This window comes from Pelecanus crispus, chromosome Z (genome assembly GCF_030463565.1).
Source record: "Pelecanus crispus isolate bPelCri1 chromosome Z, bPelCri1.pri, whole genome shotgun sequence".
Taxonomy (NCBI): domain Eukaryota; kingdom Metazoa; phylum Chordata; class Aves; order Pelecaniformes; family Pelecanidae; genus Pelecanus; species Pelecanus crispus.
In genome coordinates this window covers 14,088,190-14,110,230 of record NC_134676.1, presented here as the reverse complement: position 1 = coordinate 14,110,230, position 22,041 = coordinate 14,088,190, and the positions used below count along the sequence as shown (strand labels likewise).

Here is a 22,041-nt window from a genome sequence, read left to right as displayed (position 1 = left end):
GTCCAGTTTTGGGTGCCTCAGTGTAAGAAGGACATCGAACTATGGGAGCGTGTCCAGAGGAGGGCAGCCAAGATGGTGAAAGGCCTCGAGGGCAAGATTTAGAAGCGGCTGAGGGCACTGGGCTTGTTCAGCCTGGAGCAGAGAAGGCTGAGGGGTGACGTCATTGCTGAGGGGTGACCTCATCGCAGCCTACACCTTCCTCACGGGGGGCAGGGGAGGGGGGATGCTGGTCTCCTCTCTCTGGTGACCAGCAACGGGACACGAGGGGATGGAACGAAGCTGGGTCAGGGGGAGTTCAGGCTGGACATTTGGAAAAGGTTCTTCAGTAAGAGGCAGTCGGTCCCTGGCACAGGCTCCCCAGGGAAGCGGTCACGGCACCAAGCATGTCAGAGTTCAGCGAGAGTCTGCACGATGCTCTCAGTCACGTGGTTTACTTTCAGGTGGTCCTGCGAGGAGCAGGGTGTTGGACTTGATCATCCTGACAGGTCCCTTCTGACTTGAGATATTGTCATCCTATGTATTAGACTACATGAACTGACTGAGCAGATGCCTGTATTCACCAGTCTTTCCAATCAGGTGGCACACAGGCCACCTCGTTACAGAGGTTACACTGAATTTCCTTTGCCCTACCAAGTGGGATAAAATTTAGCACTTAACAGGTCAGCATCCTCTTGTACTGGCAGCGTCTGTTCAGCACCAAGACACCAGAGGCTGGAACCAACAGAGGAACCAAATAGGAACAGGGCATGGGCAAGACTGGCATGAGCAAGACCTTGAAACACAGGGAAGCTCGGGAAGCAGACAGCGAGACAGCACTAGAGTCAGTGGAAGAACCAGGTCATGGGGGCTGGAACTGGAAAGCAGATTAAAGAAAGGTAATGAAGAAATAGCCCCAGAGAGGTCTGTAACTATTTGCTAAGATCGGTCAGGAAGAATTTCTTGGAATCCAACTTTTGCTCAGCACTATAGAGAAATTCTCACCCAATTACGGTTGAAATTTCTTAGTCTGGTTGCTGATGCCGTTAGACTTCCTGTGAGAGAATAGTGTACGCTCCTTCCCCCAGCTAATAACTTATTAACTCATTTAACTGCGCCTGGCAAAAGGCCAGGCTCGCAGACAATAATTTCCTAAAAGCTTCATGAAAATGCAGCCCCAAATTAAAGCTGACCTCAAGCTGCAGCTTGGAGGCTATGTCCACTGTCAGGCAGCAAGCAAGAACTACAGTGAACCAAACTCTGGACTTTCTGCTGCTCATCAGTGCGCAATGAACTCTGCTGCATTTAAAATACAGATGTTATCCATGAGCAAAATCAAGGCTTTTGGCTGTAAATTGGAAGCTTTGCCAATTTTATATGGAAAAATCTATGTGGACTCACTCTACTTTGAAAAACGAGACCTAAACACCACATACAATTGAAACAAGAGGACAGCATTTAAAAAAAAAATTGCTTGCATGTGTAAGCATATAAAAGTGTAGAATTCTGTTAAAAACAATCATTATTTTTAAGCACTGGTGCTGTAACAGAGAACCACAGGCAATTTGATTTCAGACGAGGGTAGGTGTATGGTTTTGATATGCAGTCATGGGTAACATGTACCTCTTGCCTTTAGGGAACTTGCAATTAATTTGGTATTAAGGGCTAGAATTGTAGGTTAGCCTGTTTCTCCCCAGTAGCCACGTTTCAGGTCCTAAGAACTTTATTAGGTACATGCACTGGTTTTAGGTGGGACAGTTAATTTTCTTCATAGTAGCTAGTATGGGGCTATGGTTTGGATTTGTGCTGAAAACAGAGTTGGTAACACAGGGGTGTTTTTGTTACTGCTGAGCCACTGCTTACACACAGTCAAGGCCTTTTCTGCTTCAGCGAGCAGGTTGGGGGTGCCCAAGAAGCTGGGAGGGGACACAGCCGGGACAGCTGGCCCCAACTGACCCAAGGGATATTCCACACCATATGACCACATGCTCAGCATATAAAGCTGGGGGAATAAGGAAGGAGAGGGGACGTTCAGAGCGATGGTGTTTGTCTTCCCAAGTAACCATTACGTGTGATGGAGCCCTGCTTCCCTGGAGATGGCTGAACCTGGAGATGGCCTGCCGGTGGGAAGCAGTGAATGAATTCCTTGTTTTGCTTGGCTTGCACATGCAGCTTTTGCTTTACCTATTAAACTGTCTTTATCTCAACCCATGAGTTTTCTCACTTTTACCCTTCCAATTCTCTCCCCCATCCCACTGGGGGGAGTGAGCGAGTGGCTGTGTGGGGCTTAGTTGCTGGCTGGAGCTAAACCACAACAGTCCAGGAGCTACCACAGGCTAAAGTGGCAGCTTTTTTACTATTAATAAAAAAGAGCAATTAAGAAGCCATAATCCTTTGCATTCCTGAGGGATTATGAGGTGAAAAAAACACCACCACCCCCCAAGAGAGATTTCCTACAAAGTTAAAACTTTTAAAAGGATTTTCTACTGGTGTCAGACTAGGAAGGCTGACTTTTGAATTCCAGTTCATGATGAGCATCAACGACTACCCAGTTATTTTTATTCCTTGTACATGTCACATGAGTTGTCTCCCAGAGGTATTCAAACATAAGAGACCAATTCTCAAAAGCAGAAATATTTGAAGTCTTACTCCTCCCTCCCTCTTGCCATGTTGTTTTTCAAAACCCAGAATCCTTTCAGAGGGGAAGACAATAAAAGAGTGCAAACTCAATCCTAATAAAGAAATCAGTATTTTGTTTACTTAAAAGTGAAGTCCAGTTAGTTTTGCCTGTAAAAACAAGTATTTACAATGTTATGTCAATATAGCTAGTTTCATTACTTGTAACGTTTATGCTGATGCTTCAGCTCTGAAAAACTTTTTTTGCTTCTTCCTCTGAATTTTGCGTGGCTTCTTTTTATCTTTAACGATTGGCTTTGACTCTGGTTTCACAAGCTGTATTTCCACTGGCTTTTCTTCAGCTGGAGTTTCAAAGACCACTTCAGTGGGATCTTCTTCAATAAGCACCTTACTCCCTTTTTTCTTAATCTTTTGTACTTCCTTCACTTGCTGTTTCTCCCTAAACTTAGCAGCCACTGACAATCTTACCAGTCGTCGATGCTATAAAAAAAAGAATTTAAATTACATCAGGTTTCAAATAAGCAAGATGGAAGAAATCAGGTATTAAAAAAACAGGTGGCAACTTCTCTGCTTAATTGTCAAAGTGTCAGTGTAATGCCATCTTTTCAGCAACATGAATTTTGCATTCATTCCGTTTTTACAAAATTACTCTGTTCTCAAATTGTGATCAGTTAGGGCACTCTTTTCTACAAAGGGTCCCAGGGAAGGACATACATGATTCTCCTGCACAGACAGACTTCAAGATCGGTTTTCAAATTAGTTGCTAAATGAAAGAGAAGACAAAGACAAAGCTGCTTACCATATTTGGGGACTGGTAGTGGGGATTTTCATACAGAGTTGGTCCTCCAAAGCTGCCTTGGAAGATTTTTATGAGGTTCAGGACAAAACGAGGCCCAATTTCTACTAGAGATGCATCTTCTTCTATTATCTGCAACAAAAAGAATGCTCTCTTCATTTCTCATGGATCGAATCAAAGTATATGACCTTGCAGGCACCTGCTATACGGTGACACACAACTGAATGTAAATCCAAGATATGATGCCACTGAAGCTGATAAGCTAGACTTATATCAACACAATTCTGTACGTAAAGCAAGTATTTTAGGTTCAAGCAAGCACTTAGAGAGTACTAGGTATTTGTGAGTTCCTCCTTTAGAAAGTAAGCTCCAGCACACTTTTGGTCAAAGCAGCAAGTAAGGTTAAAAGGCAAGCAAAGCTTAGGCTTTGGCTAGTACTTCCCATTACTGCGACAACCATCACAGAATCGCAACTAACAGAATGTACCAATGTTGAAATACCCAGAACCTAAATCAGCTCTCTCCAGAGATAGGGGAGAAGATAAGTAATTTTAGGACACTGAAATTACTTCGTGCAAGCACTAGGTGTTGGCATATCCTGATAATAATGATTCTTCTCATTTTATTGTAATTAATGGATTTGATATCAAATTACTCTACTGAGCTCCTCTTGAAGAGCTAAAAGAGACCACTAACCTGGTAATTCCGAAACCAGATCCTCTCATCTGTAATGGTGAAGGTAAAAACGTGATCTACAAAAGGCTGGCTTTTCGGGTGATACTGTGGTGTACTAAATATCTGTAATAAAAAGCAGTATTTCTAAATATCTGTAATTTAAGAGGTCAAACAGAAATGGCTTATTTTTAATATATTTTAATTTACTAAGATCCCGATCCCAGGTTATATTTCAAAACTTCAAAACTTAAGACCAAGTATCCCAGTGATTTTAAGCACATGACCCTAATCCTTTGGAGATTTTTTGCAAGTTCAGAAGTGTAAAACTATTACTTAAAAACACTTGATATTTTTAAATATGTTGCTAAAAAACGTTTCCAATGAGGAAGAAACACTGGACAACAGAACTACAGACTGACCTGAATAAACAGTTCTTTTAGCAGGGCATAGTGTGGCTCCTTGTCAAATGTCTACAAAGAAAAAATGTAATTTTACATACAAAGCTAAATGCAACAGTTATGCAAAGAAAACAAAAGCATACTCAATGAAATAAAACCGGTACTTACTGGATCAAAAGACAAAAGGGGCCGTGAGCCGCGTAGGCAATTTCCTGTCATCTTCAGTTCGGCCAGTGTGTGAACTACAGTGATTTTTTAAAAAGATCATTTTAGTACTTACAGAAAACTGTACAGACAAGAAAGCAAAAGTCCAAACACAATAACGTCAACCCACTTACCGTTCTGCACTAAGAATTTAGCTGATGGTCCCTGTGGTGTATTTGAAAGCCTGCAGAGAACAGGTAGTGGGGAAGAGAGAAAAGAAAAATGTTAACAGCAGCCAGAAGGCATGCTGGATTTCTCCAATACACTCCAACTAGTTATTTCTGTATTGAAGTAATTTCAGTTGCTTTTACAGCATTATTGAGTTCTTTTAGCGTATTTATAAATACTTGCTTTCTAAACAATTTTCTAAAATGCTTCTGTAAACAGCCTACAAAAGCTGATCTTGCATTGTAAACTTTGGCTACACACAGAAGTGCAGGATTAGTACAGATTTAACTAAGCAACACTACTTCATGCATCTTCACTATTACGGTAAGAAACATTAGATAGAACGGAAGCATCCCCAGCTACATATGGAAATGTAAGAAAACATAACATTAACTTACCACATATAGAGATCCTGTTTCTTTTTGGCTTCAAAAAAGATGCACTTATTGCAGTTTTTCATTTCACACACCTACACAAGACAAGCCAAATCAGCTGTTTACAAAATTCTGAAGACATTTTAAAAAACTTTAATCTTTAATCTTTAACATTAATCTCAAATACCTACACACCTCCCAAATAAAAGTTCAGAAGCAAAGGTCTTGTCTTAATAAATTATACCTACTGATCCGCAAACTTAAGTCGAAGCACTTGTTTTATTGAAAAATCTCATGTATTTATTACCATGAGTAATAACTTCCCTAAAGCTAAAAGCAACCTGATAAGCTCTCCAGTATATAGACACTAGAGCAGGAGCTGTGACATTAGGTTCTAGTTTCAGACCTACCAATGTCCTACTATATCATCTGGCCTGGCTGCATATTTGTTCCCTGCCTGCTTCAAGTACAAACTGTAACACAGCTTTCAGCTGTACAGAAAGACACATTCTGTTTTATGTCCGCATGATGAAAGTCGATGTTTAGTTAGAGGTTTCATTTTGGTTTTATTAATCAAAAGTCAACTTCCTGTTTTAACATGAGCACTTTTTGAGTATCATTAATTTTCATCTATGAAGTTATACAACTCCTTTAATTGGAATGAGATCCTTTGAACTTGGTTGCCATTTTCTCTTGCACATTGATTTTCCAGAGAAAATAAAAAAGCAGCACAGTTAAATCCTGGATTACCTCATTAATTACAAACAACTGGTCCTTACGGTCCATTTTAGTATCTGGAAGACAAGAACAACATTTCAAAGGCTGGAAAACCAATTTAACACAAGAAGTTCTTTTAACAGTCAATCCTTTTGCAAAAATTTTACTAGTTACAAATGAAAGATTAACTACCAAGTTGTTTCAGCTGTGTTATACAATAAAGAAATGTAGCAACAAAAGCATCCGGGCACTTCCAGGACTGAAGCAACAGGATTAATTTTCCAGAAAATATTAAGATACAGTGACAGTCGCTTTTTTTGTTGGCTCAAAAGGGATTTGGTGTTTGTTTGTTCAAGGTAGAAGTTTCATCAAAACAGTTATGTACCACATTTTTAAAAAGAACACGTTATTAGAAGTTCTTGATTTAAAACTATTCTGAAAATGTAAGTCAGGGCCGCTGCCTAACCCTACCTGCTTTAGAATGAGGCATCAACGTTCTTAAGTCTTGCATTAGGTGCCTTGTTCTGAAATTAATTCCACGAGAAGAGAAAATAAGCACTCGTTCCTTGTTTTTCCATTTACCCTAGGAAAAAGACACAACAGTTAAGCAGGAAAAGGAAGTTTCTAGCCTTAAAACGACTACAACACAGCAACAATAAGCGTTTGAACTGTAATTACAGAAAAAGACAGTAAGAACATCTGTTATTATCTCCCCATCGGTACAGAATCACTCTCTCAGCAAGAGTGCTGGCTTTCCTACAGAACATGGGGCATATGTTTTTACATGAAGAAGCGTCATCCATCCTGCTTCAGTATGTTCCTACATACAACCTTTCATTTGTACAAAACATGTAAGTCTTAAGAAAGCCATATGCAATACTTATTTACAAGAGGCATCCCTCCTTCCCTGCAAAATGACCTCAGCTACGGTCTTAGAGCACAATTTAGCTATTCCTACAGATGAGCATGTGATGAGGTCTCAGACTTCAACGTGCTACTTTTCGCTTCGCTTTTAAGCAAGCTACAAGGCAATTATTAAAGCCTTCTCAGGATGATTCCTAAATGAAACAGGCATAACTTCCCTCTATCCTTTGCACATAACAGAATTACCCAGCTCTCTAAAACACTTTTCAGATAAAGGTAGCACCATTTATTTGCATTGACCACAACAATGCTCTTCGCATGTTTTCATAGAAATAACCCACCACCGCACGTTACTTTAATTTGTGCTGCGATTACAAAAAAATTTCGAATGAGGTTCTCTATCCTCACTCAGCAGCTGGGTGCCCCCCAGACGCCCCGAGCCCCGGTACCCCAGCCCTGGGAGCAGCTCGGGCAGCCCGAGCCGGCCCCCAGGCGCCCCTGCCCCTGCGGCCCGCTGCAGGCACCACCCTGCCCGTGGAGGCGCAACACCTCCCGAACGCGCGGCCCGGGCACGGAGACGAGCTGCCCTTCCTAGGGGCAAACGCCGTCCCGGGCAGGGAGCGGAGCGGGGACAGCCGAGGCGGAGCGGGGACAGCCGAGGCGGAGCGGCCCGCTCCACCCCGCGCAGCGGGGCCCGGAGGTACCTGGGCGACCGGCGGCGGGATGCTGTACTCGTCCGGGGCCGGCTTGGCATCTGCCTCGGGCGCGCTCGGGGCCTTCTTAGCTCGCTTCTTGGGCCGCGCCGCCGGGCCGTCACGCTTCCTCTTGGTCGCCGCCATCTTGCTCGCACCACGCCGTGCCCAGCGTCACTCGCACTTCCGCCCGCCCGCCCGCACTTCCGGCCCTCCCCGGAAGCGCCGCGGGCGCGGCGGGGTGGCCGCCATGCCGCTCTCCACGCAGCCGCCCGCCAGCGGCGAGCCCTACGTGCTGGCCGCCAGCCTGGATAACGCCCGCCACCTCTCCAGCCTCCTCAGGGCCGTCCACCTCCAGGACCACGCCACCTGCTTCGCCACGTTCAACGGCCTCAGGGTGACGGTGGAGGACGCCAAATGCATCCAGGCCAACGCCTTCATCCAGGTGGGGCTGCGCCCCCGCCCGGCCCCGGGCCCGGCTGCTGCTGGCGGGGCGGCCCCTCCCCGGCGTCAGCGCTGAGGAGGGGCTGGCGCCGCTGTTACAGACCTTAGAAAGTCCCCGGTTACGTGGTGGGGGAGGTGTACGGCAAGTTTACCCCCGGAGGAGGGGAAACTTTGCTGAAATCACGGCATAGCTGCGGCAGCTGGCGTGAAGGAAGTGCTATGATGAGGCTGTGGTCATTTATGAGGTGTCGATGCTATTGAAAGGCCGAGCTCAGTGCCTTGTTTGTTCATGCATGCCTGCTTGTGTGATGCGCTTGCACCCTTGCTTAATGTGTTGGCACCTGCTAAGCCCACTTGCTCCTTCTGACCATCCTGTTCTTAATGCATGCGCAAGTTCGTAAAGCATCTATCTTGAAGTATTGTTATTAAATTTCATCCCACAGCCAAAAGGGTGAATTTAAGTCAAGTCTGGAGGAGCATGAATTCACAGACACTCATTAACAGCATATCAGCTGGGCTAAGCTGAGAGCTTCCAGCCACTGGGTGTGAGTGTGTGCTTCATCACAAGACTGGAGCAGTGGTCTGCTGCTTTTGCTCTCTCATTTTGTCTGTGCTGAACTTTGTCCAGAAAGGGTGCTTGAGAGGTTACACATAGAGGATCTCAGCTACGCTGAACACCATATAGGCAGCTTTAGATAGCAATCTAAATTATTTCTTCTTAACTTGCATTTAATATAAGATTAAAAGCAGCCTTCCTCACTTTTCTGCGACCTCTTTCGTAGCTGTGACTGCTGCCTTTCCTTCATTTTAATTTTTTAAGGTGCACTTTTAATTTTTTCTTCTTTTAACCATGGTTTACTTTCTGAGTGGGTTTTTTTGGTTGGTTATTTGGTTTTATTTAATGCATATCCAATTTGTAAATGCTTTGTTCATAAGAACAGGTGTCGTGCTGGTTCCTGGTTTTGAAAGCATGTGTGATGCTGGGGATGTAAGTGGAAGGGGCAAGGAATATTTTGTGGTAGTAACTCAAACCCACCTTTACCTGTCTTTTGTCCTTTTGAGTCTGTCTTTGCTAACTGTGAAACTGCAGCCTGCGCTGTGTGTGAAAGGAGAGAAGCCTGAGTCTCCCTGTTCCTGCATCTCCCCTTGCTTTCTCCTGCTCCTGGCTCTACAGTCCTTCTTTACACTAGTGCTGTATTGGTTTGGTTAGCTTTATTTGAGTGAGTTAAGCTGGCTCATGAAGTGGCAAGCATGTGCTAGTGGAAGTTAAGCAATGGGCACATGTGGGCAGGAACAGAGGAACAGTGTCTGGAGGTTCCTTTGAGAATAATGAGCTGTTCAGTATAGAATCATAGAATGCTTTGGGTTGGAAGGGACTTTCAGAGATCGTCTAGCCCAACCCCCCTGCAGTGAGCAGGGACAGCTTTAACCTGATCAGGTTGCTCAGAGCCCCATCCAACCTGACCTGGAATGTTTCTAGGGATGGGGCCTCCATTACCTCTGAATAATTCCAGTTGGAAGGGGCCTACAACAATCATGTAGTCCAACTGCCTGACCACTTCAGAGCTGACCAAAAGTTAAATCGTGTCATTAAGGGCACTGTCCAAATGCCCCTTAAGCACTGACAGGCTTGGGGCATCAACCACCTCTATAGGAAGCCTGTTCCAGTGTTTGACCACACTCCTGGAAAATAAATGCTTCCTCATGTCCACTGTAAACCTCCCCTTGTGCAGCTTTGAACCATTCCCACGTGTCCTATCACTGGATACCAGGGAGAAGAGACAAGCACCTCCCACTCTACTTCCCCTCCTCAAAAAAGCCTCCTTTTCTCCAGACTAGACAAGCCCAAAGTCCTCAGCAGCTCCTCATAGGACATGCCCTTCCAGCTCTTTCACCAGCTTTGTTGCCCTCCTCTGGAGGCATTCAAGGACCTTCACATCCTCCTTAAATTGTGGGGCCCAGACCTGCACACAGCGCTCAGGATGGGGCTGCACCAATGCTGAATACAGCAGGATGATCACCTCTTTTGACCATCTGGTCATGCTGTGTTTGGTGCACCCCAGGATGCTGTTTGCCCTCTGGGCTGCCAATAAAAGTTTGTAACTGCTTTTTCAAAAGCAGCTCACATCACCCTGCTTTATTTCTGAGATGTTCTGTTCCTGCAGTTAGCAAAAGCAGCTAGTGCCCAGTGGTGAACGGAGTAGCCTGGAGTACTTTAGGACCAATCAGATGAGTCAGAGGCGTGTTTCAGCACGTTTCAATGTGGTGAACTCACTGTTCTGTTCTGTTCTTACATATTTTTATTATCTGAAATGTTTATTCACTCTCCGAGTGAAGAAAAGTAAGTATTGTTTCTGGAGAGGGGTGACGCTCATATTACATAGTTCCCTGAATGTTTCCAGCTGCAGAAGTAGGCAGCTTTAGGCTTTAACATTTATAGCTTGTTTTTAAACTACAAAAGATAAGTGTTTAGATTTTCATGCTCATGCCATGCTACTTTGTTTCAACCGTGACCTGTTTTTATTTTACTAGTTTTGAGGATGAAGACTCTGATCTCTGAAAGTGAAAGCACTGAATTTAAGGAAGTAAGTGTAAACTGTAAATTAATTGCAGAAAGTCTCTTCATCTCTTTCCTTTCTCTTACAGGCAGATATTTTTCAGGAATTTTCTGTTCAGGAGGAATCGGTGACATTCCGGATCAATTTGTCTGTTCTTCTCGACTGCTTGACCATTTTTGGTACCAGCTCTTTGCCAGGTGTGGTGCATGTTTACCTTGACAGTGTACGTGTATCGTGTAATCACATAGTGAAACCTGTGCATAGCTATAGGGAGATTTCCAGTCCTGGCAGAACTTCTGACTTCCTCACCTTAAGTCCTTCTGAGCATGGCAGCTATCGCTGTTAAGCAGGATCCATCCTGTTTACTTAAGCTAATACAAGTGTGTGCTGTGATAGTAGTTGATGGAGAGAAGAAAGGAGCTCATGGATGTGAGCCTAGCCAGTGTGTCAGGGACTGCTGCAGCAAGAGAGGCTAAAAAGGGCCGATTCAGTTTGGAAGATGGAATAAAGGTGTATGTCTGTGTGACGCTATTAGAGTAACTGAGAAACAGACGAGTCTTCCTGTAAAGACAGTGTTTCCTGGATCTGTTTGAGGCACAAAAGAACCGCTTGTTTTGGGATACAACCTTTTTGTGGCATGAGGTCCAATGAACAGCCCCAGTTTGTACCCTTGCTCTGGTTTGGGGCTGAAGATCTCAAATACTTTCTGTAATCTTGGTAAGAAGATATGTCAAGTAATTTGTTCGGGCATCTCTGGCAAGTTGTACAATGTTTAGGCTGGAGTTCTGACTCTGAGGCCAGTGCTGTACCCTAGGACTGACACATGCCATGACTGCCTTTCCTGTCAATCTGTTTTCTGTCCAGAGCCCAGATCATCCACATCACACAAACATTAATTTGTTCCCAAGTGCCCTTCACTGAAGAGGAAAACCTGGGCACAGCTGGCAGAATAGTTTCTCTGCAGCCCGTTCAGGGTAGTCAGTATGGACGTAAAGGCGCCATGGTTCCCTCTGCTAGGGACAGTGCTTTGCACTGTCACATGCTTTTAAGTGCCCAGCAGGGCAGGCTGCACATACCCTTGGCATCAGGCTAAAAGACTACTGCTTGGGCAAGCTGGGGCAGCCTCTTGTCAGAGCTGTCACTTTGAGCTGAAAAAGCATGAAAGCTGTCAGTATATCTTAAGGCCACAGGGGATCCGCATTGGGCTTATAAAGGTACGGCTTGTCAGGCTGACTAATTGCTGTGAACTGTAGCAGAAATCAGCACACTGAGAGACAGTATAGACATAGCTTGGAGTTTGTCTTGCTAACAAAAAATTTTGTATCAACTCAGTAATAAATGTGATCTCTTTTCCAATATTTCTGTGGCCTGTGCAAGCCTGGAACATCCAGTTACCTCAGAAACACTAACAAGCATGTGCACGAATTAGGAAATGTTCTGGTGCAGATTTACTGGGCTTGAAGTCTGCAGGGGTTCCAGGTAGCACTGTCAGTTCGCAGCACTCCTCCTCCCAGTGCAATAGCTGTTATGTGGCACCTTCTGTTCCTTTGCTTCTTCAGGCTACACCTGCATGTGTTTTGTGAGTATTATCTCCACCTTGCAGAAGAGGTACTGAGGAATGATACTTACCTAAGGTCTCAGAAGAAATCTGCGGCTGGATTGGGGAGCACTTCAGGTGCTGTAAGAGCACTTTAGATCTTGCTTATTAAGTGTGTGAATTACAAAAATCAAGTAGGCTCTATTATTGATCCTGTTTGTAGTCTTTTCAGTGACAGAGGTGCGTGGGAAGCTGCCTTCACAATTATCTGTACAAATATTGAATTGCATTAGCCCATTTGTTTCAGCAAAAAAACCCACGCCTTAGTGAATTTTATTTCCTAGATTTTTTTTTTTTACTTGATGATGGTTCAAAAAATACTTTCACAGGCAAAAATAACTACAAGTTCGCATGACTGTATGGGTGCTACAGGATGCACTGTGTATGCATGCAGAGCAGAGTGATACCATGACAGTTTTTTTGGGCTTCCATTGCAGCTCTGTGTTGAACTCCACATTCCTCTACTGTTTCTGTTGTGATTCTGACCAAAATACCTAAATCAACTGTACTAAGCAGCACTGTGATTTTGGGAAACCAAGTGTTCAGATTATGATTACCAAGCAAAAGGAGGATGTGATGGTAATGCAAGCCAAGCTGCATTAATTTCAGTTCGGGTTGCACAAGTAACAAGAATAGTAAAAAAAGACGATGCGAGCCAGAGAGAGCCTCAGGACCATGGAGGATTTTCCAGTTTATTTGTAGCATACCTAGCTTCATTGTCACAGCTAGCATTATCTGTTTGGTACATGACACGAGTTGGATTTGAACTGGTGTCTACATACAAATGATTTCATTTTGCTGCATGACCATTAGCACTTCATAGGGTGTCTAGGAGGCTGCACTAAGCATGCTACATTAGTGCATTGGAGGCTGGACCAACCATGCTAAATCAAATTGATCTGTGCCCCATATGCCAGGAAAATGTGAGTTTTTTAAAGTGATCACATGTGCTAGCTAGCTTTCTGAAGAACGTATACTTCATTCTCTTTTTCAGGAACATCGACAGCCCTTAGGATGTGTTATCGTGGTTATGGTTATCCCTTGATGCTGTTCTTGGAAGAAGGAGGAGTAGTGACAGTGTGCAAAATCAATACTCAGGAACCTGATGAATTGTTAGACTTTGATTTCTGCAGTACAAAGGTTGTTAATAAAATTATCCTGCAGTCAGAGGGGCTACGACAAGCATTTGCCGAACTGGATATGACCAGTGAAGTTCTGCAGATTACCATGTCTCCAGATAAACCCTACTTCAGGTACGAGAAACCATGCTTTGAACTCAAAAATGTTCATGCTTAGCCTTCATTGGTAAGGACTGGAAGTTTTCAGGGTGAAGAGCGGGGAGCTATTTTAGAATACTGCGTTATTTCAAGAAGAATTGTAATGAGTATGGCAAATCACAGTATGTAATCTGATTAACATAGTTACGAATGTATTGACAACCTGGTAAATGTGACACTGAGGCAGGCAGTTTAGCATTTTTAACTAAATAAAAAAAAAGCCAACAATAGTATTTTGTGAAACAGCCATTGAGATATGCACAATGACTGATGAGGTTTTACAGATCTGTGATCAGGTATTTTGAGATGGTGCCTTTTGTCTTCCAGGTTATCCACTTTTGGAAATGCAGGAAGTGCACATCTGGACTACCCTAGGGACTCTGACTTGATGGAGGCATTCCACTGTAATCAGACCCAGACAAACAGGTTAGGAAGTCTGTGATCAGTGCCCTCTGTGGCAGGTCATGTGTTCTTGCTGGAAAGTTTAAAAAACTGTTTTTGCATTACTGTAACATTTATTTCACTAGTATTGGGGGGGGCGGGGAAATACTCCCATCTGATAAAGTCTGTGTGTGTGATCAAAAGCCAAGCAATAACAATGTCTGTCTGATGTTGTTACCAGGAAAAGACAAATTAGCACATTGCTAATTGTTTTTTAGTTATTCTGTGGCTTTAATTGGGAGTGATGTTTCAGCTCGTCTCTGCACAATGTATTTTTTTCAGAGGACTCTTTTTTTTTTTTTTTCTCCCCCCCCCCCCCAACAGGTACAAGATTTCCTTGCTTAAACCATCTACAAAGGCACTGGCTTTATCTTGTAAAGTGTCCATTCGAACAGATGCTCAAGGATTTCTTTCACTGCAGTATATGATTAGGAATGAAGATGGACAGATCTGTTTTGTGGAATACTATTGTTGCCCTGATGAGGATATTAATGAAGTAGAACCATAGGTGTATGTTTTGGCGTCTGTGTTGTATTTATGGATATATAAAATACTATTATTTTTTTATAAAACTGAATGAAAGCTGTAAAGATTGATAGTTTGATATTGTAATTTTTTTTAACTTTGGAATTAGAAATACAGACTTCCTTTTTATTCCCTTGTAAACATTTCTTTAGCCTTGACTCAAAAAAAATGAAGCTGAAAAAATCAAAAAGGGGATTTGATCTCCTATAACTACGGATTACAGCAGAGATGTTAAAGTGGTGTTTGTGTAATACGTTGCTGCTTTTTACGGTGCTCTCCAAGAATTTTTATTTGTGTTTTGTTTTTTGTCTTTGGCTTGTTCTAAGCAATTACACAAGGGAAAATCTGAATACTAGCTCTGTGTTAGCCAGTTAACTTTCAATGACTTAAAAATAAAACCAAATTTGTCTTGAAAGAGGATGACATTTTCAAACTGATTTCTTAATAGCAGCAGGTGGTTTCTTTCTGGCAAATGCTGACATGTTTTGCTAGTGAAGCCACGAGGCTCCTCCTCATCTTGACTAATTCCTAATATAACTCAATTCCTTGGAATTTCATCTGATACCAATTTACCCTTTTGTCTGCAGTACTGATGTTGAATTGGTAAATTAAGATAGAAGCCAGGATTTACTTACTTGTTACTCATAACTGTTCTGGCAACATTATTGTCTTGTATCTAGTAATCTATTACATATCCGCAAGAATGCTGCTGCTGAAATGTTTCTGTACATACATGTCCCCGTTTCTACCCTGCTACTCTCTACTAATGCTGTTAAGAATCATAAGAAGAGAGAAAAGTTTCATGTTTGAAATTACTTGTGAAATTTGTTTACCTTCTCAATAGCCTTTTCCAGCAACAGGAGGGACTCCTAAACTCAAGGGAAGGAATGTCTGCCTGTGTCCCATGGAGTGGTGTATTTATATCACTGCTAAAAATGGGCCTAACCTCTTACTCGCTGAGAAGAGAGTGTGGTTTCTGGAGAGCTTTCTGCAGTGGCGAGGCTTACAACATGGTGGGGTGGGCTGTACTTGGGTCAAAAGTTACGCTTCTCCTGTCATACCTCTCCACTGCAAGCAAACTGCTCAAAACAGGAGGTCCACCAAACCAGCCAGGCGCTGAACCAGATGCAGAGACTGCACGTCACACTGCAAGACTGAAGTCTTCCTGCCTTGCTGCTGTGGGATGTGATCCAAGAGTCAGCCATCTGCGCGTAGTTTCTACAGCTTTACACTGTAGTTGAGTTTTGTTGTTTATCAGATGATGAGGTCCTGCTTTGCATATGCGGAAAACAGTATGTTCAAGTGTTACCAAGTTGATCGCTCCATGATTTGAGAGAATCCAAGTTCTTTGGGTTTATTTTCAGTTTAAAAAGCTTTTGTTGTCATTCTGTGCAGATCATCCATTTATTGCAATAAATTTTACATTTGAAAAATAATTGCAGATCTTTGAACTACAGGACTGATAAAAATACTTAACAATATTCGAAATTACTCTTATTTAACATCATCTAGGTTTTTTCCAAACATAAGTATTCAGTATAGGTGAATTTCCATTTGGCTTACTGTCTCAATTTCTTCAGTGAAAAAAAAAACCCAACTATTATGGTCTCATTGGGAATTATTAATATTATCCCTGACTACTGAGTGTCAAGAATGATTTACATAATCTCTGGGTGATAGGATAAAAACGAAACAGAACACTTTCTTCATGTGATTTATGTTAGAGTATCAAAGTTCCTTGTATATTGTGTTCAAGGACGCTACTGTGGCTTAACATTTGTACTTTTATATAAATTGCCTGCAGATGTACTATATTACTTCTTAAAATAGTACTTGTAACAGTTTCATCTATAATCTACCAACAGTGATTATGGAAATAATATCCTAGAAAGTTAGAATGCCACAAAATACCAGAAAGTAACTGTTGTATTTAGTAAATAATAGCTATTACAGACATGCACAGTTTGTGCAAGGCTGACGGCTGTACCCCACTGGACTGAGTCAGGGCCTAGACTCACAAAGGTGGGGAGGTGTTTGTGTGCATGGTGCCTTTGTGGATATGGTTCTAGGTAAACAAAACACAAAGTTTGGTCTACAGACTCTTTGCAGTAAGGCAAGGAGAGGATTTAGGATCCACCTATGATGGATTTTATTACATTTCTGCCTTCAAACACAGTAAAATAAACAGGGTGAAGAGGAGAATGGCTGGAAGACTACTGTGCATCTTTTTGACCTGGTAAGTTGCTTAAATTCTGCAAACCTCAGTTGTTGGATTAGATTTAATTTCCTACCACGCTTTGCATGAGATCCAGAACTTAGGTGACAGTACCTTTCATACATTTTTTCTCTTCTACGTGATGCATCTTTTCCCCTTGCAGATAATGGGAAACCTGCAGTAGAAGAAACACTTAGTTCACATTTTTTTTATTTAGTACTATCACAGAATGGACTTGTCATGACTCAGATCTTGCCCATGTGCTTTCTTATAAAATATTAAGTACTCAGAATTACTGGTGGTATTAACTAAAAATAGTTCCTGGAGCTGGGAACTGGAACCAGCGTTTTTCACCCAGGTTCAATATAGCTGTAGTAGGTGCTCATGGGCTGCTATGATTTACTACACTTGGGGCTCTGGGCAGCCCAGATCCAGAGGCCACAAAAGTGACAAGTGACTTTTCCTCCCGATTATTTTAATTTGTGCTTTTCAGAGTAACAACTGACCTCAAGTCTTCAAGAAGGTACCTCTTCTATTCTCCTGACAACCCAACACGCCTTGGGTCCCATCAGTCTGCTAAGATACTGGAAGCCAGAATAATGAGTTTGGCTCCTAGTCCTGACAATCTTTATGCAAACACTGACTACGCCGGTGCTAGTGTTCTCTCTTACCTCCCAACATGTTGAGAAGTTCCTGCGTCTCTCTGGCTTTCACATGTTGAGGCCTACCCACAACCATTTGGATCTGTAAAGCTGTTGAGCACAAAACTCCTCAAAAGGAATTGAGTTCTATACCTCTGTTTCAAAGGTAGTCATGGGAAAGAATCAGTTGTTTACTATCTAATTATGTATGGATTTATAAGGAAATATATTCTTGTATTCTTGACTAGATGGGTCTTTAGTGAGGTTAGCAGAGTAGTTGGAAAAGTTGAGATAAGCCACATGCTGTTTCCTGTTGGTTTCTGTTTTGAACGTCACTGAGCAGCAGTTTGTAAACCCCTAAGAATCCAGCAGGTGGGTCTTACCAAAATAAATATGTAGAAATTGTATGAATAATTATAGTAACAGTAAGCAGTGCTTTTGCTGATAGAAGACTAATATTAAACTGAACAAATATGGAATTATTTTTAAAATGGAGCTACTAGAGAAGAGAGGCTTGATGCCTTCCTGTTGAGACAGAAACTCATTTTTATATGAAGCTGCCTTTGAGGGAGGCCAGGACTGCTTGGGTATAAATGGAAGCTAAGGGCCACAACAGGCTGCTTCAGCCTCTCTCTACCCTGCTCCCCTTAGCCAGGCTCTAACAGCTAGCAGGGTAGTGCATTAGCATTGCTAGATCTCATTGCAAGGGCCCTGCAAGGGAGTGGGTGTCGCAGGGAAACGTAATCAGGTGCCCACACAGCTCTAATCCCTTTCTGGAGTTACTAGTGGGAAGTGGGCTTCAGTATCCACCATGAATGTGAATGTCATTCTATGCAAGTATCCTGGGTCTCCATGGAGAAATGCACCCAAAGGAAGTCTGGAAAGATCTGAACTGCGCAACAAAGAAATCCAGGAAAAGCTCCCTTTTGTTACACCCTTGAAAATCTGCCCCCGCAGAAAGCAGAGACAGTGGGAATTTCACTCCCTCTGGAGCAACAGCATGCAGCTGTGTTTGGGGAGTTCGGGTCAGCACTTTGGAAATCCCCCGAGCCCAATCATTTATTTTGCAAATCAAAACCCCAGCAAGCCACTGGTCAAAAACCAGACATTAAAATTGCTTTGTTGGTGGCTGGCTCTTGCAGACAAACCTGGAGGATGTGCTGGGTTTTCTTGTCTCCTGGCGTCAGGCTGAGGGAAGGGACGACAAAAGCTCTCCATGGAGAATTTAGCAGCCTCCCACCCTTCCAGCTCAGATGAGACTGTGGGATTGACCAAAAATGAGCAAGCCAGCAGAAAGCCAGAGGCCTCAATGTATTTCCTGTATTTATCTAATTAGATAACAAATCTATCTGTACATATGTGTGGATTTTACCCCATAAATGCCGATAGAGCACAGCAATGGATTTGCAGCACTAAGGGAGGCATGAAGCCACTCACCCAGGCAGTAAATGCAGGGGGGTTGCGGCAACACCAGTGCCTTTATCTGCCTGAAAACCAGACAGCTGTCCAAGGAGACAGACTCATATGCAGCTCAGCGCAGTCCAGTACTCAGCGGAGCAAGCATTTAGGTGCAAAGCTGTTCCCACGAACACCAGCAGTGCAGGCTGAGGGCCCCAGTGCTGGCTCCTAGGCTACACCGGCCGTGCAGACCCTGCATGAGATGCTCCTGGGCACGGAGGGGTTGGGGCACGGCGCAGCCAGGGCTTGCACTGAGGAAACCTCAGCTTGCAAGGTGTAGGGCCACCTGCAAAGAGGAGTGGGCTGATCCAGAGCCACGATGGGCAGTTATTTGCAAAAAATGCTGGTTGGCCTGGGCCGACACCATATCCCAAGCTGTGTAATGGTACAGGTGGTCTCATTCTAGCATCCGAGAATACTCCCAACCACTTTTATAGGTGTGGCCTGATGAGTCACCAAGAACGCATTTCTTCTCCCCATGGTTTTACAATAAGCTGTTTACCTCAACACAGAGAGCTCTGTCTCTCTTAAATGCTGTCATCAGCTGGTTGGAGACATTCGCTTTCCTAATAAACTAAACAGAGGCATGAAACAGGTCCCAGAGGAGCTGGAGTAAACCCAGGCTGTTACCTGCTTTCAGCACGGGAGAGCGTGTCTCCTGCAAGCAACTACTCTGTGGAGGTGAGCAAGGGTCCCAGAAAGGCTCCCAGAGAGGTGCGGGCTTGCACAGAGCCGCTCGAGGGCAGCCAGCACAGCTGCACAGCCTCCTCTTCTGTGCTACAACCCAGACCGGGCAGTCACGCACAGCTTTAACTATGCAGATATTTGCAAAGGTACATACTGCCAGAGACCCATCATCCAAAGCATCTGCAGAGGAAATTCTGCCAGCCTGCCCCTCGCCAGTTGTTGGATGGTGACGTGATTTCTTCATGTGGCAGCAAGGGCAGGAATTTTAGAAATGTGGATACCACGCAGCCACCCTCAGGCAGTGCAGGGCTTCAGGGTGGTCCCGCACCCACCACACGCTCCCAAACCCTCTCCATACGTGCTGCAGGGTACAAGGCAGGAGGAGCACTACCAGGGAGCACGCTGCCCTCCCCACAGGCACAGGGACACTGCTAACCCCCCCAACCACAACCTTCCAGCAGGCACCCAGCTCTGCAACATCTGCACAAGCATGTCTTCACCTGCCTCTGCAACATCTGGCCAGCTGTGCTCACACCCAGCTGCGGCCCGACCAGCTGCTGAACACAGCGCTGCTTTTTTGGGAGCCGCGCTTTGAATAGCAAGAGTGCAGAGGAGCTGTTTCTAGGAATGGGGCTGTGCAGACCTCTGTCCTTTGTGTCTTTGCTCCCTGCCCTGTTTTCCAGCTGCAAGGGAGGCTCAGAGGGGAAGGAACGCCAGTTTTAGTGCTCTGCCTCTCCACTTACTTTTTTCCTTTGGTCTGGAAAATGCAACTTAATCCAGCTTCCCCCTTGCTCCCCAGCCTCTTCTTTGGGGGATGCCTCCTGGTGGGCAGCAAAGTGCTTACAGAGAAGCAAATGCATCCCAACATTTTTTGACAGGGCTTCCAAGTGCACAGCAGGGTGCGGGACTGTTGCTGCTTTAGGACAGGAGATTCAAGAAGAGTGCTGTGGGTCCAAGCCCAGCCGTCGCTGGGGAGCGTTTTGGCTAATCCCAAAGGGATTACCAGAGTGACAGCTTCCCATACGAGCACGTTTGTGTTTTGATGCAGGCGATGCTTGCCCCCAGAGAGCCACCGAGCACAGGGTACCAGCTGCAGCATCACTCCAGGGAGGGTTAACAGCACACCAGCAGCATGTGGAGCCGGGCAGGCAGGAGCAGACAGCCGCCCACTGGGACACAGGGAGACGGGCCCCAGCCCCGAGCTCCTCGCGGGGGATGATGTCACCAAGATGTGCCTGTTTCCAATCTCCAGCTGCTGGTAGGAGGCCCCATTACCAACCGTCTGAGCATTTCAGGCTGTTGGAAAATGTACGAGGAGGGCCAACACTGAGAATCTGGACAGATCAGCGTGCAAGCAGGCTTTTAAAATAATAGACTGGAAAACTGATGATTGTGTAAATACCTGTGTTAAACTCATCAAAGAGGAGCCTGTCAGGGCAGCCAAAGGTTTGTAAACAGCGACAGATGGGTTGCCATAAAACGCCTCATGAACTACAAGTTGTATCACAAAACAGACCCTCCTGAAGCCACCGGTGGAACTGGGGACTGGCATCTGCAGGACTAAAACCACAAACCTCTCTCTACTTGTGCAAAGGGGCAAAACCGACCATCAGAGGAGCCTTATGCTGGTGCCACACCACCCCAGCATTCCATCAGCGGGTCCAACGAGACAGAGGCTGTAATTTCTCTTAGAAGACATGTTGTCACATGCTGTCTACCTGGGGAACCTAACACTTGTAGGTGTCGAGCAAAGCACACGGCTTTCTCGCAAGCAGCAGGGTCTGCTGGAAGGATGATTCTGTAGCTACAGAAATTGTATCTCAGGCTCCCTCAAATAAGTAGAAACTTACTAAAGCACAGATTTTAATTCACTTCAGCTGCAGTTCACCACTGTATACAATTCTAAGACAGAGGGTTTATGGAAATTAGTATTAACATGATGAGGATTAATTTGTTACTGCCCTGAGAAGAACATGGACATAAAACCAAAACAAAAGTATGGTTCCAGTCTGTACTTAGTATCTCCGTTACTTATTTTCAGAAGGATCAGTAAAGGATCCAAATGGAAGAGGAGCAGGCAGGGATGAAGAAAAGCATTTGGAAACCTCACTTCTACGAAATGTTTTGCTGAGAGTTGGCTTGCACCCACGAGCACCCCCAGTGACCCGCATTTGAGAACGAGACAGTGTTGCTGTAGATGAAGGTTTCAAGGTACTCAAACTCTTGAACTGTGGCTTGACATTAAGTTTGGAATACTTTCAGTGTTCCCTGTGGCAGACCAAAACCACAGTGAATAGAGGATTTAAACCACTGATCTGTCCTAAAAGCCTTGCACCCAATCCTATTTGTTTGAAAAAATTTGCTGGGTTATGCTTGTGCCTGCAGAATATGTGCTGGGTTACCTCACATCTGCTTATGCTGCTACTCTGAAACCTCAACACCCAACTCCTCCAGGAGCTTTTCCATGAGTTTATTCAACTTGCAGCACCATGACCCGCTGCATAGCTGCTTTGCAGCCTGGATCCCAAGACCTCCTGCAGCAGCAGGCTGAGGCCCCAGCCCCACAGACACGAAGCCACAAGAGGCTGCCTCTGCCCCAGGACCTGCCCCACGCTGGCAGGCCTGACCACGCTGCTCGAGCCAGCGATTCTTCCCTGCAGCAAGCACGTGGGTCTCTGCCATGTTTAAGGTCAGATT

The 22,041-nt window shown here is 44.4% G+C and overlaps 2 protein-coding genes across 4 annotated transcripts; one reads left to right on the top strand and one right to left on the bottom strand.

Annotated features, from left to right (window-relative positions):
* Nucleotides 1–427: 427 nt before the first annotated feature.
* On the bottom strand, nt 428–7,684 carry BRIX1 (biogenesis of ribosomes BRX1). Of its 2 annotated transcripts, XM_075725864.1 has the most exons (11): nt 7,514–7,648; nt 6,417–6,528; nt 5,979–6,022; nt 5,253–5,323; nt 4,821–4,870; nt 4,651–4,724; nt 4,504–4,554; nt 4,106–4,207; nt 3,413–3,541; nt 2,815–3,093; nt 428–446 (listed from the first exon to the last, which is right to left on the bottom strand). In XM_075725864.1, the coding sequence occupies exons 1-10, from the start codon at nt 7,646–7,648 to the stop codon at nt 2,824–2,826; spliced, it is 1,038 nt and encodes a 345-aa protein (XP_075581979.1). In that variant the 3' UTR covers nt 428–446; nt 2,815–2,823. The 2 variants fall into 2 exon arrangements, with proteins under 2 accessions (XP_075581979.1, XP_075581980.1); XM_075725865.1 differs by lacking the exon at nt 428–446 and having other exon boundaries at nt 2,730–3,093; nt 7,514–7,684.
* Nucleotides 7,685–7,751: 67 nt separating this feature from the next.
* On the top strand, nt 7,752–14,332 carry RAD1 (RAD1 checkpoint DNA exonuclease). 2 transcript variants are annotated; one of them, XM_075726643.1, is made up of 6 exons: nt 7,870–7,946; nt 10,592–10,700; nt 12,063–12,178; nt 13,095–13,353; nt 13,705–13,803; nt 14,143–14,332. In XM_075726643.1, exons 1-6 carry the CDS (start codon nt 7,919–7,921, stop codon nt 14,324–14,326), a joined length of 795 nt encoding a protein of 264 aa, XP_075582758.1. In that variant the 5' UTR covers nt 7,870–7,918; the 3' UTR covers nt 14,327–14,332. The 2 variants fall into 2 exon arrangements, with proteins under 2 accessions (XP_075582757.1, XP_075582758.1); XM_075726642.1 differs by lacking the exon at nt 12,063–12,178 and having other exon boundaries at nt 7,752–7,946.
* The last annotated feature ends 7,709 nt before the right edge of the window (nt 14,333–22,041 follow it).